Here is a 16,437-nt window from a genome sequence, read left to right as displayed (position 1 = left end):
GAGAGCCATGGATAGTCAGAGTTTTTTGCATGATTTAAGTGTCAATGGCTCAGGGACATAGGTTTAACTAAAAGAGTTAAGTTTAAAAGAAATGTGAGAGGCAGGAGTTTTACACAGAGGTGAGTAATTGCCCGGAATACACTGCCAAAGGAGGTAGTGGAGGCAGATACAATAGCAACATTTAAGAGGCAATTTGACATATACATGAATGTGCAGGGAACAGAGGGATAATCAACTCCGATAGGGGCAGAAGGTTTTTGGTTTAGAAAGGTATTGTGTGTTGGTGCAGTTTCTCTCCCCTTTTCCTACTTGAATGTAGAGTCAAAGGTTAGCTAATTGTCTAATAATGGATTGTTTGTGGCTGCTTGGTTCAGCCTCTATTCGTGACAGTTAATAAAACAAGGATATTTCTTGAAGTTTGAAGAAATGTTTGACAAAACTAAAACAGGGTTTTAAACTTACATTTTGCACAGATTTATTTGCAATCTTGAGCAAGTGTTCAGCTAAAGCGTTGTAAGATGGTGATTGGTCAGAATACAGTTTCAGGTAGTCAATGAGTGAAGTCAGGGTAACGTTGGAAAACACCTTTAAGCCATCAGGTCCCATAGTGACCTCGTAAAGCTCAGGGATTCCTTTCACATCAATATTGACATCAAAATATACTCCCTTGTAGACACCTGTAAGAAAATTATGAATCAGATTAGACATTTTCTTAATTACTTGAAATGATTTGGACTTTGAGAATGAAAATAATTATTATTACTTCAAAACACAGGAAGACCAAAAATCTTTGGCTCTTTCGGCACTTTCTGCCTTGGAGAGAATGGGAGTTCACTGACAAAGCTGCTAATTCAGTCAATTAGAGCCTTTGCTACTCACTTCCATGCAGTCCTATTTGAGGCAGCTCATTGTCAGAGTGGACACAGTCAGAGGGACGGGGTGACAATGTTTTCAGCTTCTTGTGTACTCTCTAGTCTTGTGAGCCAAAAGCCACACTTCCTCTCATCCCACAGAACCCTACCAGTGAAAAAAATGCTTTCTCCCTTATGTCTGACACTTTGGCAGAGTCAACAGTGAAGATCACTGAAGATGCATCTTGGCACTGACATCAGAATTTTGGTCCCAAAAATATTTGACCTTAAATTTAACTTAGACAGACACAAACCAACAATTCCATAGTTAAAAGACTGATCCAGGAAATATTTATTTTATTAGTCACTGTTACATCAGTTACTAGCTACTTATTTAGGAATGAACTGCAGAACACACATTTGTTGATTTATTTTTGGTTTTGTCTGCCGAATTTCCACAGTTGTCAAATTTAACAAACCTTTATTATTGGCTCTAAAATTTGATACCTGACAATATTGTTTGGGCTATGCACAATCTTTATTGTTAATATTTGCAGTTCAGTACAATCAACTCTCATGTTTATACTTGTGTCTCACATAACCAGTTTATATTCCAGAGATGAGAAGTTTCCTCTATATGGAGAGAGTGAGCAGTTTAGGCCTGCACCCTCTGGAGTTTAGATTTAATTGGGATATATAAGATGCTAAAGGGGATTGACAAAGTAAACATGGAAAGGATGCTTCCTCACATGGGGCAATCTAGGATGATAGGTCATAGTGTTAGAATATTAAAACTGAGATGAGGAGAATTTGTGGAATTCCCTAACCCAGAGTGCGGTGGATGCAGGGACACTAAGTACAAAGGAGGGGGTTAGACATGTTTTCAAATAGGAAGGGGTTGAAAGTATATATAAAGTGGGCAGAAAAGTGGCATTGAGGCCGAGATGAGATCAGCCTTGATTGTATTAAATGGTGAAGTAGGCTGAAGGGGCTGAATTCCCCGCTCGTGCTCCTAGTTCTTCTGTCCCTATATCAATCAATCTAGTGACATAGTCTCCACACTCCTTTGTATTCCCAAAATCACTTTATTGTATAGCCAAATTATTGTTAAAGGCAGTTGCTACAAGATGAAGACATAACTACATGGGATCCACAGTGAGTTGGATATAAAATTGGTTTTATCATAGAAGATAGAGGGTAGTTGTGGAGCATTGTTTTTCTGGCTCAAGATCTGTGACCACTGGTAGGACCTCTGCTGCTTGTAACATTCTTATAAATGATTTGGATGAAAATGTCTGTGGTCTGATTAAAAAGTTTGCAGATGACATGAAAATTGGTGGAAATGTGGATAGTCAGGAAGATTATCAAAGGTTACAGAAGGATAATGATCTGTTGGAAAATTGGCACAGAAACAGCACATGGAGTTCAATTTGGACGAGTATGAGGTGATGTATTTTAGGAGGTCAAACACAAGAGGAAAATATACAGTAAATGGAAGGACCCTTAGGAGTAGTGATATACATTGATCTTGGAGTGCAAGCCCAAAGCTCCCTGAAAGTGGCAACATAGTGGGTAAGGTGGTAAAAAAAGGTGTATGGCTTGTTTGCCTTCCTTGGTCAGAGCTTTGAGTATAAAAGTTGTAAGTTCTGATATAGCTATATAAACTTTTAGTTAGGCCACGTTTAGAGTACTGTGTGCAGTTCTGGTCACCGCACAATAGGAAGAATACGGAAAATTTGGAGAGGGTGCGAAAGAGGTTTACCAGGATGTTGTCTGGATTAGAGTCTATTAGCTATAAGGAGAGGTTGGACAAACTTGAATTGTTTTCACTCGAGTGTCGCAGCCTGAAGGACAACCTGATAGAAATGTGTTAAATTATGAGAGGCATGGACAATTGGAGTCCTCTTCCTCAGGCTGAAATGTAAAGCACCAGGGACAAAAAATTCCTACAGTGTGGAAAGAGGCTATTCGGCCCATCAATTCTTCATCAACCCACCAAAGACCATCCTACCTTATCACTGTAATCCCACATTTACCATGACTAGCCCACCAAGCCTGCACATCCCTGGACACAATAGGGCAATTTAATTGGATGTGGGAGGAAACTGGAGCATCTGGTGGACACCTGCAGACATGTTGAATGTGCAAACTCCTCACTGACAGTCACCCAAGGCTGGAATCGAACCTGGGTGCCTGGTGCTATGAGGCAACTTTACTAACCACCGAGCAGCTGTGCTACCCATGGTTTAAGGTGAGAGTGGAAAAGTTCAAAGAAAATGTGCGAGGCCAAGTATTGTACACAAACGATGGTACACCTGGCCCGGAAAGGTGGTAGACGCAGATATAATAGCAACATTTGACAGGCATTTAGACAAATATGTGAACGTGCAGGAAATAGAGGGACATGGACCATATGCAGACAGATGGCATTTGTTTAGAATGGTATTGTGGTCAGTGCAGACATGATGGGCCAAATGACCTATTCCAGTGCTGCTCTCTTTTATGTTCTGTGTCCTACATACTCAGATCTATTTCACCCACAAAATGTAACCGATGGAGTTATAATGACCACAATGATAGAAAAGAGTGATATACTTTCCAATGAATTTTGCATGCTTTTACAACATGAGTGGTAGTTCCCTACTTCCGTAAATTAATTACAGGCTAAGAGTCAGACTCCCTCCTATCCATCAGCATTCCCTCCCATACATCCGGATAATAAAATTGAACCAGAGATTAATCTACCTGGTATTTTGCGCCAGATTGATCGCCTGAAGCATCAGGAGACATCTCAGAGAATCAGGGAGAAGGTAGTGTTATACGATAAAACACCTCTGAAGATGTGAAGTAAGTTGGGTAAAGACTTTGATAGCAAAAACTGCACTTGGGTCTGAATAGACTTGCTGAGCACAATGGCCTTTTCTTAACCAGCAGAGAATATATTTACCATTTGGTGAAATTGTTTATTGCGTTGGTAAAGAAGCAGCTAATATTACATGTGCAATATATTTTTCATATGTGCCATTGACTTAGGAAGTGTTTCTTAGAAAAGTACACTCTGAAACAGCACAATTTCTATTATTTCTGTACCTTTAGAAGTGTCTCCATTGATAAGCTTGGCAAGTTCTTTAGGATTCTCCTCCAGTATATCATACAGCTGTTCCAGGGTTCTGGGTTGGTACCATTTCATTCCAAATTTTGCATATAGCAAGGTGTTGCCGCCCTCTACTGGGCCAGTGGTAAACTTTTGATCACAAGGCTGATTTGTCATTGGACATATCTTCAAATCCTACAGATGAACACAAATTAGAACTATGTTTCCCCATTACATGTTTTCAAGCCAATATGCTGTATAATACCTCCAGGCTTTAAAGGCTGCAAGGCAAGTTCAACAAAATGCAGATCATGCCATTGAAATTGCCACAATTCATTTTCCCTGCACACTCTCCTGTTGCTATGTAAACAGCTCATGGTATCATTTGAAGAAGAGGACTTTCTAGCAATGTCAAAAATAGAAATTGCTGGAAAAGCCCCACAGGTCTGGCAGGATCTGTGGAGAGAAATCAGAGTTAATGTTTTGGGTCGAGTGACACTTCCTCAGAATGGGACCTGGCGAGGTTTTCCAGGAATTTCTAATATTGACATTGCTAACAAATTTCTATTTTGTCTCTGATTTACAACATCTGCAGTTCATTTGGTTTTTATTTTCCAGCAATGTCTTTATTCTCTTATCTTATATTATTCATTGAGCCAATATTACTATTAGTTATTATAATGTCACTGAACTTTTACTATTGTTTTTGCGACTATTCCAGGTGGAATATATCCACATAAAAGGTACTATATTTATAATAATGTATTTCATGTGAAGTGTTTTAGAATTTTCCTCAGGCTTTTAAAAGTGTGATGTAATTGCTAGTCTTCTCTTTGTTCCTTGTCCATCAATGCCTTCAATTTAAAAAAAAATTATTGTACATATGCTCAAATTCCTTCATGGCCTTACTCCTCTTCAGCTTTGAAACTTTTTTAAGCTTCAGAGTGCTCAGTGCTGAATCTTACACTGTTTTGGCTAAGTCCCAGTTGCATCAAGATTTTTGGAGTGTTCCTTGCCACTAGTGAGCTTTCTCGTTGTATCTAATCAAATTCATTTCATTAACTACCATGCTTGTATGGTGTCTCTAAATTCAGTCCTATCGTACACCTTGTTCTTCTTAGAAAACTCAATATTCAACAGATTTCTGGCAAAAGACTGACATCTCTTACACCCATGCTTTCTTTGAAAGTCTGTAGTGAACCCACGCAAGCATGGTCAGTCAAAAACTGCCATGAATGGTTCCTAAACAAGGCAAACTAGAGATGCTTTGTGGGCTGGGCCCTGGAGGAGGTGGTGCAGATGCTGGCACAAGCTTCCAAAGTTATTAAAGATGACTTTACAGAATCTGTGGGACTGTGTGTTCCATATGTGTTTCTGGTGCCTGGCCATCTAATTTCATTCCTTTTACGCTGACTTGTAACAAGTTAGATACGACTGAGTGTTTTGCAAGGCCATTTCAGAGGGTATTTAAATGTTGAGCATATTGTTGTGGCTCTGGTACACACATAAGCCAGACCAGGTAACAATTTTCCCTCCCCCAGAGACACTACTGAAATAAATGGCTCTTTACAACAGTTGACAATGGTTTTGCGATCACCAATGAACTTGCTATTTTAATTTCAGATTCACTCATTGAAATAAAATTTCATTAGCTGCCACATTGGGATTCAAACCCATGTCCACAAAGCACTAGCATTTGGCTCCGAATTGCTAGTCGAGTGACAAAATCAATCTGCCAGCACCTTGCTGAAATTTTTGCATTTGGAGGTCAGCCATTCTTCAAATGACAAGCAAGGTGAACTAGTTACTTTTCAGGTAGACTGTCTATGAGTTTTACTGCAAGAAGCTGAGAGAATGGTAGGTCAAGTATGAAGAGGCCTTTACATGGTCATTAATTGTCCTCTCAAAGATCCGAGGTGGATGCAGACCTAGATGATTGATCATGGGCCCTCCTATCCAGAATTTATTTGCACAAATGAGAAAAGGCTTCGGATATTGGGCACTAAATCTGTCAATCTACCTGCCTCCTTCCTCACCTTCTACAGGGCTGAGGAGATTCTGCCCATCACTGTGGTGAAAACTATAACAGTTCAAGGAGACTCCTTCTCATAGGCTTCTGCAGTGAAAAATAAATGGTGACTTAGCCCTTGGTGCAAACATACTAAGAATTATTTCTTTTAAATGATATTTCAATAAGTTAAAACCTTATATTTACCTCACATCCAAGATTTAATATCACTGTCAGCATCTAAACGAACTGAATAATGAATTACAACAGTTCCAGCTTTACCTCGATATCAATGAGGGATCCTTGCAGACTTGGATCTGAATCTTTTGCAAAACTCTTCATCGCATCTAAAATAGGCCGATAACCTAGGTTCATCAGATGAGCAATAGTAAGTTAACAAACTGAACGGGTAGGGCATTTCCTTCATGTTGATTTTGTCCCAACGTAGTAATTAATGAGAAATATATCCACAAATCAAAATTAAAATACTAATTCAAAACACAGCACTGCATTTGTACCTACACCTTTCTATTTTCCTTCTGGCGACCAATTTAAGAAACTATTCATTGCCACAATTTTAGGGTCTATTTGGATGGTGGACTGCAATAGCCTGAATGGTCTTCCTTACCTGAAATTGTTTTGAGTCCAAGGAAAGGTTTCCAATACTATGAGAGGGGAAACTCTTCCTATGGGCAGAAAAGGTTGAGAACCAAGTGGCGTTGGTTTAAGGTGATTGGCAAAAGAAGCAGCTGTGACATGAGGATAAACAGAGAAACGTTGAAAGTAGGAGCAGAAGTGGGCCATTTGGCCCTTCAAGCTTGCTCCCCTGTTCAATATGATTCTGGCTGATCATCCAATCCAAGGCCCAGTTTCCGTTCCCTCCTCATTTCCTTTGATCCTTTTAGCCCACAACGACTTTCTGTGGCAGAGAATTCTACAGGTTCATCACTTTCTGGGTGAAGGAATCCCTTCTCATCTCAGTCCTAAATGGCCAACCCAACATCGTTTGTTGATGAATCCTTCTCCTGGACACCCCTGCTGGTGGGAACATGCTTCCTATGTTTACCCTGTCTAGACCTGTTAGAGGTTTGTAGATTTCCATGAGGTCCCTGTCTCATTCTTCTAACCTCACATAGTCTTAAGCAATCCAATCTCTTCATTCACCAGTACTGCCACCCCAGGAATCAATCTGTAAACCTTTATTGCATTCCCTCTACAGCCAAAACTTTAGTGATTGGAACAAGGCCAATCAGGTGGATCTCATAGACTATGAATTCCCTGGCTGGGGCTGTTAACCTGATCCAACCAAGGAGTATTGGCTGCCAGATTTAAATGGGAGTTTAAAGGGTTCTGATGGCTCTAGGAACAGCATTGTGCTACTGTGTCAGTGTCATGTAGAGTGCATGCGTACATAAAGGATGTCTTGGTGATGGGGTTCCAGCCTTCATGGAATTATTTCCAAAACGCCCTTCCTCAGATAAGATGACCAAAACTGCACACAATATTGCAGGTGTGGTCTCACCAGGGTCACGTACAATTGAAGCAAGACAGCCCTGCTCCTGCGGTCAAAAGCTTCACCATCGAGGCCAACACAGCATTTGCCTTCTTCAGATCTTGCCAGACCTGCATGGTTACATTCAGTGACTTGAAGGAAAAATTAAGTAAGAAGAATTGACGGCATCAATAAACTTACAAAAATATAAAACTAAATATTTGGAGAGTCTGGAGAGTTCTTGGTGAGAACATTTAGTCATAGTAGCATCCAATTGTGGTATAAGGGCAATAACGCACACAGGCTCGATGCAACACCCCAGAGATTACAATTATGGACAAGGACCCCTTGTGTTACACAGTCTCTAAAGTATTGAACTAAATGATAAAATACATCGTAAAAATTAATCAACTTCTATTAAGTCTCTGTATCTGTGCAAGATCCCATGAACATTGTGCCAATTTATTGTTTATTGAAGAATCTACAAACCTGTACATCTGCAGACATTGCCATCAAAGACATCCTCCACTTCTTGAACACTGGGAGTTTGATTGTTCTTCAGAAGTCTGGGGGCAAAGCATGGATGATTGAGCACAAGTGTCAAAAACACATATCCTAAATCAATATTGTCACAGATCAGTCAATAAGTCCATTTTTGTTTAGATTAGATTTCCTACAGTGTGGAAACAGGCCCTTCGGCCCAAAAAGCCCACACTGGCCCTTGGAGCATCCCACCCAGACCCATTCCCCTATAACCCACACACCCCTGAGCACTACGGGCAATTGAACATGGCCAATCCACCTAGCCTGCACATCTTTGGACTGTGGGATGAAACCGGAGCACTTGGAGGAAACCGACGCAGACACAGGGAGAATGTGCAAACTCCACACAGACAGTCGCCTGAGGCTGGAATTGAACCTGGGTCCCTAGTGCTCTGAGGCTGCAGTGCTAACCACTGAGCCACGATGCCACCATAATGTGTGTTTAATGTTATGTTCTTCCAAAATCTGTGCTGAGAGTTGATTCCTGAGTACAGATAGCAGTACAGTGCCTTGCCCAAATAGCCTCATGAACACACCAATGAATGTTGATATGCTCGATGATCTTAAATTATACTTGTATACTTGAACTTTTCAAGAGTCTTCTCTGAATGTAAACAGAGTCTCTTCTAAGATAATAAAATGTGAGGCTGGATGAACACAGCAGGCCAAGCAGCATCTCAGGAGCACAAAAGCTGACGTTTCGGGCCTAGACCCTTCATCTCTTCTAAAGTCACTTTCCATCATAAGATAGATCCCTCCAAGTTGACAAATACTATACCCTCTAAGAGGAATAACTCAAAACAAAGAATATATACAATATTTATTAAATTAAGTTATATTTGTTTTGCAGAACCTTACACTACCGAGGAATGAAAAGAGCCAGCTTAGCTTCTGATAATAAGTGGCTACTCCATGCGATGAGCAGCAAGTTTTCAAAAGTTGGTTCTGCTCATATAAGAGCCATCCAACAATTAATTAATCTCTGAATAATGTAGCTCAGCAAAATTGTTGGGGTCTTATCTGAATAACAAGCATGGATTACAGGATGATGATCCTGAACATTAGCCGAATGCAAATCCTTTCTCTTCAGCAGGCCATGGACTTGATGTGAAAGAACCTAATTCTCAGATGGGTCCTTTACTCAAGGGAGCTTTGTATTCATTGGATTTCTGACCATCTTGATTCTGTCTCCCTCATACTCTTGCCTAACAAAGTCTTACAGTTTCAATAAATGTTTCAACTGACTTTGTCCAGGTTTCTGGGGACAAGTGGAGGAATAGCAGCACAGGAAAAAGTTTCAGATTTCCACCATTATTTTTCTGGAGGTGCCACAGAATCATATGCAATTATACAGTCATTTCCAACATGAAGGAGATGACTTGGCCCACCAAATTCGTATCTGCTCTACACAGTGGTCCAATCAGTTATGGAGTTATAAAATCATAGAGTCAGACTGCATGGAACCAGACCCTTTGGTTCAACCAGTTCATGTCGACCATAATCCCAAACTAAGCTAATCCCACCTGCCTTCAACGGCCCATCTAACTTCCTTGTGATGTCCTTGATGGTTTCCACTTCCACCTCCTTGCAGTGGGAGAGTTCCAGGTCATTGCTACATGCTGAGTAAGAAAAATATCCTCCCATTTACCCCTGCAACTCTCACCTAAAACATTAAGTCCGTGTCTCCTAGCCCTTGAGCAATTATCCAATGGGAATGTTTGTTCCTTCCCTGTATTGTCCAAACTTATCAATTTCCAAGTTATACATGGACGTCTGGTTTTTCTTTCTTCCTGCATCCACATGACACAAAATCTTGATCATTTGTCATCTCTAAGCTCATTCATTTCAAACTCTGTCCTCTACTTTGTGAGCATAGTAAGCAGGCATGAGTTTGACAGATGGAGATTTTTAAATTTCTGCATTTTCTAAAAATCTGGTCTGGTTTGCAGTTCAGATTTAATTGGTAAAGAGTAATAAACTAATAAAGTAAATACATTTCTTTCAGCCTTAGTCAGGGCTAAAAAGGCTCTACTGGAGAGTAGCTGATGAGCTAATTGTCTGTCCATCTCACCCGTTTGCTGTGGTTTCAGTTTTGAATGGTATGAATATATTTTTATAGAGTCATACAGTCAGACAGCATGGAAAAGGACCATTTGGTCCAACTAGTCTATGCTGACCAAGTTCCCAAATCAAGTTAGTCCTACTTGCCTGTGATTGGTCCATATCCCTCCAAACCTTTCCTATTCATGTACTTTACCAAGTGTCTTTTAAATGTTGTAACTGCACTTGCATTCACCACTTCCTCTGACAGTTCATTCCACAAATGAACCACTCTTTGTATGAAAAAGGTGCCCCTCATGGCCTTTTTAAAATCCTTCTCCTCTCACTTTAAAAATACACCCTCTAGTTTTGAACTCCCCACCCCAGCGAAACAACCCTTGCTACTCACCTTTTCTATGCCCCTCATAATTTTATAAACCTTTATGAGGTCACCCCTCATCCGCCTACCCTCCAGAAATATGCTAGCCAGCCTACCTGTATGATTCAAACCTTCCATTCCCAGCAATATCCTGGCAAATCTTTCCTGAATGCTCTCCAACATAATAATATCCTTCCATAGCAAGGCAACCAAAACTGTACACAGTCTTCCAGGAGAGGCCTCAGCAATGTCCTGTACAACCTCAACATGACATCCCAACTCCTATATTCAAAGGTCTGAACAATGAAGGCAAGTGTGCTAAATGCTGTCTTGCCCATCATGTTTACATGTGATGCAAATTTCTAAAAATTATGTACCTGAACCCTTAGGTCTCTCTGTTTTTTCACATTATCCAGAGTAGTACCATTAATTGTATAAAACCTGCCTTCCTTTGTGTTGCCAAAATACAATACCTTGTGTTGATCCAAATTAAATTCCATCTGTCACTCCTCAGCCTGTCGACCCAATTGATCAAGATCGCTTGGTAATCTTAGATAACATTCTTCACTGCCTGCATGTGGTTTGACTGTGCAGACTGATGAGCAGTAAGTTTGGTGACGGGGGGAAATGGTGCATCTTTTCTCTGCTTTTGTCACTCTCCAGTAATTGGTTCATACTTTGGTGTAGCAGAGGAGCTGACTGATGAGTAACTGGTAAGGTATTCCATAAGTCCCAGATGATCTGTGGCAAGTGAAAAATCATGGCAAGCAATCTAGCACCAGGGACCTGGGTTTGATTCCAGTCTCAGGTGACTGTCTGGGTGGAGTTTGCACATACTGCCTGTGTCTGCATGGGTTTCCTTCAGGTACTCTGGGTTCCTTCCACAGTCCAAAAGATGTAGAGGTTAGGTAGTTTGGCCATGCTAAATTGTCCATAGTGTCCAGGGATATCCAGGCTAGGTGGGTTATCCATGGGAAAATGCAGGGTTAAAGGAATAGGGTAGGAAGGTGGATCTAGGTGGAATGCTCTTTCGAGGGTCAGTGTGGACTCAATGGGCTGATTGGCCTGCTTCCATTCTGTAGAGATTCTATGATTCTATTCTAAATTACCTGGAAAAGCATGTTTGCCAGCTTGACAAATCTGCTCACTGGCGATAGTAATTTGAAAAAGCTGGAGTCACTGTGGTGCATTTGTGAGAAAGAGAACGATATGGCGAGCATGGTTGGGAAATGGTGTTGAATTACAGAGTCACAGGCTGATAGAGGATGGATAATCATCAGGCTACCCAAGAGAAACAGGGAGTGCGCGCAAGTGTGCACAGTCACTCAGTTCTCCTAATTCTGTGTTTATTAGGAAGTGAGACTGGGAGCACTCCTGAAATTACCATTGTTTGAGACTCTATTTTTTGATCACCTTCTTAACTGTCTGAAATCTGTTTTCCTTCCTATCTCTACCTCTGCTCTAGCCCTGGAAGTTCTCTTTCTCTACAAGTTCCCTGCGGCTGTAACATTGTATTCTGCACTGTGTTCTGCTACTCTGATGTACTTTGTATGGAATAATCTGTATCTTGGTATATGTGGCAACAATAAATCAAATCAAATAATTAAACTTAATCCTTTCCCTTGAGACTACACTCCACCGGATTTCCATGACTGCATTCCACAGCCTACTCACAGGCACAATTCCATTTCTTTCAAAGGCAGCTAGCATCACTAAACTAGAACTGAGCCAAGTTTCTCCAAACTCCTAGACTTCTTACAACGCAAATGCTGCTTTTGGGCTTCCTTAATCATTGTTCCTACTTGTGCTGAGCTACTAATGGTTTCCAGCATTTCTTCTGAGCCCTCTTCTATCCAACACAGAGGCAGCAATATTCATCCATCTCCGTTCTGAGGAAGGGTCACTGGACCGGAAACATTAACTCTGTTTTTTCCCTTCACAGATGCTGCCAGACCGGCTGAGCTTTTCCAGCAAGTTCTGTTTTTGTTCCTGATTTTCAGCATCCACATTTCTTTTGGTTTTTAACCTTTATCTATCTTTTCAGCTTCTCAGGGTTTCTCAGGAATCCTGGTTATCTGGAGACTGCCAACAATAGCAGCTCTGTCGCCTGTAGCCTCTTTTTCCTGAATCTAAGCACATCATTGATCAACAATACAGAAGTAGCCTAGACTGCCTCTGACCAACTCACTATGTCCTGTGGGCTCTAATTTTTTTGCCCTCACCAGTCTTGAATCATTTTTATGCCAGTCATCACAACACAGGAAGAGTTAGTGTCCTTGAAATTGCTGGGTCATTTGGTCTTTTAAAAAAATGATCAGAGCATGCATGGCCTATGGTCTGTGGTCATGCCAGGAATTGAGATTCTTAGCCTCCATGGCCATGTCACACTGAAGCACTCGCCTAAATCTCAAAAAATAAAGCAACAGCCAATTCCGATGCTTGGACTGGAGTCACTTTTAATGCAGGAAATGCCGCAGATCAGTTGTGTACGTTAAGTTTCCAAATAGCAAAAAACAAAATGACCATGTTGTGGTTTTAGAAGGCAGCTCACTAGAGCGCTCTCCAGGTCAATTAAGGATAGGCATTAAATGATGCTCTTATCCCAAGATCGAAGTAAAACAAAAATATGTATCTGGTATTTATTGAGAAATTGTCTTCAAGTATCGCTGCGGAGTCTTTGCATCCAATAAGTTAAATGATGGACAATGTAGTTGGCTTCAGTTTAGCGTGTTATCTGAAAGGAGGCTCTTCTAACAATGCAGCATTCAGCTCCACACTGAGGGGTCAATGTAGATCATGTGCTCAAGACTCCAATGGTGCATCGACACCCAAGCTATTTGGAGGCAAGTGTACTAGAAATAAAATCAAAGCTAACACCACATATAACTTTGACTACCCTAGTTAACAATATCAAAGTCACAACATTAGAAAGGTATAGGTTTATTAAAAGTGAAATATTAATGTCAGAAGTGAAGAGTGTGACTAAAGTTATGTTTGCACACTTGATGCTTGAAAATTGCATCAAGATCAATTTAGCCACACTAACCTGAAAAATTCTGGATCTGACTCGGGACAAAATACAGCAGCTATTTATCTTTCACCTTGACTCTATGTCAATCCCACTTCTAAACTGTGTATATGACTTGAAACAAAACAAGGAAAACATTTCAAACATGAACTTCACAAATAATATGAGTACAAAATAAATACAGTATGATACTTTTGTAAAATATATAAAAATTGAGAGAACAGAAAGACTGTATTTTCTTTTCTTATATACCCCACTTCAAATTGGATCAAGCTGAATATATATGTCAATTTGTGCATAAAGAACAAAACACGGCTTTCTTAGAAAAAGTCCTGCAGTCAATACTGTGAATTGTACATGAAATCACTTTTAAACAAACAAAGATATTTAACTGGACAGCTAATAAAGGCAATTGTCAGCACTTACGCAAGCATCTGGATGACAAAACCTGGGCTGCAGAATCCACACTGACTTCCATGATAATCAGCCAGTCGCTTTTGTACGGTGTGTAAACTCTCCTTAAAGGACGACACTGCCTCGATTGTTATAACTTGATGGTTCTTCAATGACAGGAGAGCCCCAACTGGATATAAACACTGCAAAATTCAAAAATTAGCTCAATATGTTCCATAGATATAAATGCACACTATGCAATTTTCCTCAAAAAAAACAAGAGATTTAACATTTACAATGTATTATTATGAGCTGTATATATGGCAATGAATATATGGTATACAAACTGTGCAAATCAGCCAAGTAATAAAGCTTTCAAGCTAATATTTAGGTCTACACTTTTTCATGAATTTAGGATCATTGAGATGAGGAATAAATGGAACCAAAGCGTCTTGGAAACAGACCCTTCGGTCCACCTTGTCTGCGCCAATCAAGACATCTGATTCCGGTCCAGTCCCATTTCCAGCATTTGGCAAATATTCGTCTAGACCCTTCCTGTTTACTCATCCAGATGCCTTTTAAACGTTATAATTGCACCAGTCTCCACCACTTCCTCTGGCAGCTCATTCCTCCACACACCATCCTCTGCCTGAAAAAGTTACCCCACAGGTCCTTTTTAAGTCTTTCCCTTCTCAACTTAAACCTATGCCTTCTAGTTTTGGACTCCCTCCAACCAAGGAAAAAGACTTTGAATATCCACCCTTTCCATGTCTCTCATGATTTTATAAACCTCTATGAAGGCAAGCATGCCATATGGCTTCTTAGCCACCCTGTCTATCTACGACTCTACTTTCAAGGAACCCTATGCACTTATTCCCCAAAGTCTATCTGTTCGGGAACACTCCCCCATGGCACTACCATTAAATGTAAAAGTCCTGCCTTGATTTGCCTTACCAAAACGCAATGCCTCATATTTATCTATATTAAGCTCCATCTGCCACTCCTTAGCCCATGCCCCATCTGATCAAGATCCTGTTGTGCTCTGAGATAGCCATTTTCAGAGTCCACTACACCACCGATTCTGATGTCATCTACAAACTTAATTATCATGACTCTTATTTTCACATCCAAATCATTTGTGTATTATGACAATTCAATTTCACCATCGACCACTTATAATAATGAAGCCAAAAAAATCTAGAAATACCTATCAGCCTATGCATATGTGTGAAGACTGCAACAAGCCTAAATGTTTCAGGTTGATGGAAGGTCTGAATGATCTGAAGAAGTTATTCCTTTTCTCACAGATGCTGCCAGACCTGCTGAGTGCCGAATTTCACCGTTTGCAGTATTTTGTTTATATATCACACACTTATGGGGCAATTTATCTAATAAAGTGCTTTAATCCCAACCGCTGAAGAGCAGCCACATGGCTTGGGGTGTTTGGAGTACAGCTCTCATGCTACCTTTTGGAAATTGTTTTGGTGGAATTACTGATCTCCTATTGTTCTAAAGCTGGATGAACATATGCAATTAAATCACAGAATCACCCTCTTCTAAAACTGTTACTTAACAAATACTGAGCACTGTAATTCAACAGATTGTGGTTACAACAGTTATTGTTCAACTAAACACAAAACAAAGCATAAAACAAAATGAAGAAAATGTTAGCAAATGGAAGCAGCAACATGAAGGCAGATTAAATCTGAATGGTGATAGATTAGGAAAGGGGGAGGTGCAATGAGACTTTTGTGCCTTTGTACATCAGTCACAGAAAGTAAGCACAACAGATAATAAAGAAGGCAAATGTTACAACAGAAACATGAAAGTATTAAACAAAAGCATCGGGGCCCTCTTCTGTTGCTGGGTTAACGTCCCTACCTGTGGACCAGGCCGCTCAGGTTCCAGTTCCAACTGCTTTAAAGGAGTTTAATAACATCTCTGAGCATGCTGATTAGGAAAATAGGTTAATAAAAGGAGCAGCAGTAGGCCATTTGGCCCTCTGAGCCTGCTGCGCCATTTATTATGATCATGGCACATCACTCAAATCAATCGCCTGTTCCTACTTTTCCCCCATATCCTTTGACCCCTTTTGCAAAGTGCTATATTCAACTCCTTCTTTAAATCATACAACGTTTTGGCCTCGAACATTTTCTTTGGTAGGTAATTCCACAGACTCACCACCCTCTGGGTGAAGGAATTTCCCATCTTAATCTTAAATGGTTTACCCTGTCTTTTCAGACTGCAACTGGTTCTGGACTCCCCGGTCATTGAGAACATTCTTCCTGCATCTACCCTGTTAAAATTTTAAAGACATCTATAACATTCACCTGAATTCCAGTGAATGTAATCCTAACCAATTCAACCTCTCCTCAAACATCAGTCCTGCCAGCCAAAGAATCAGAGTGGTAAACCTTGCTACATGCCCTCTATAGCAAGAACATCCTTCATCACACAATACACCAGATATAGTCTCACCGAGGCCCTGGATAATTGCAGCAAGACATCCCTGCTCCTGTACAAAGAGACATTGATAGGATGCAGAGCTGGGCTAAGAAGTGGCAGATGGAATTTAACCCTGAAAAGTGTGAGGTGATTCATTTTGGAAG

At 40.5% G+C, this 16,437-nt stretch overlaps 1 protein-coding gene across 5 annotated transcripts in view; it reads right to left on the bottom strand.

Annotated features, from left to right (window-relative positions):
• The window catches only part of LOC125450669 (uncharacterized), a 137,554-nt gene that overhangs the window by 79,942 nt on the left and 41,175 nt on the right, over positions 1 to 16,437 (bottom strand). For all 5 annotated transcript variants that reach the window (XM_048526711.2, XM_048526712.2, XM_048526710.2 and 2 more), the window contains exons 5-9: positions 13,862 to 14,031; positions 7,935 to 8,011; positions 6,236 to 6,318; positions 3,942 to 4,140; positions 463 to 677 (exon numbers count right to left, since the gene is read on the bottom strand). In XM_048526711.2, coding sequence (XP_048382668.1) covers positions 463 to 677; positions 3,942 to 4,140; positions 6,236 to 6,318; positions 7,935 to 8,011; positions 13,862 to 14,031 — 744 coding nt within the window. The remainder of the gene's footprint in view (positions 1 to 462; positions 678 to 3,941; positions 4,141 to 6,235; positions 6,319 to 7,934; positions 8,012 to 13,861; positions 14,032 to 16,437) is intronic.

Source organism: Stegostoma tigrinum, chromosome 3 (assembly GCF_030684315.1).
Source record: "Stegostoma tigrinum isolate sSteTig4 chromosome 3, sSteTig4.hap1, whole genome shotgun sequence".
NCBI classification, from domain to species: Eukaryota; Metazoa; Chordata; class Chondrichthyes; order Orectolobiformes; family Stegostomatidae; genus Stegostoma; species Stegostoma tigrinum.
The sequence above is the reverse complement of the archived record's forward strand: the minus strand, read 5'-3'. Positions and strand labels throughout refer to the sequence as shown.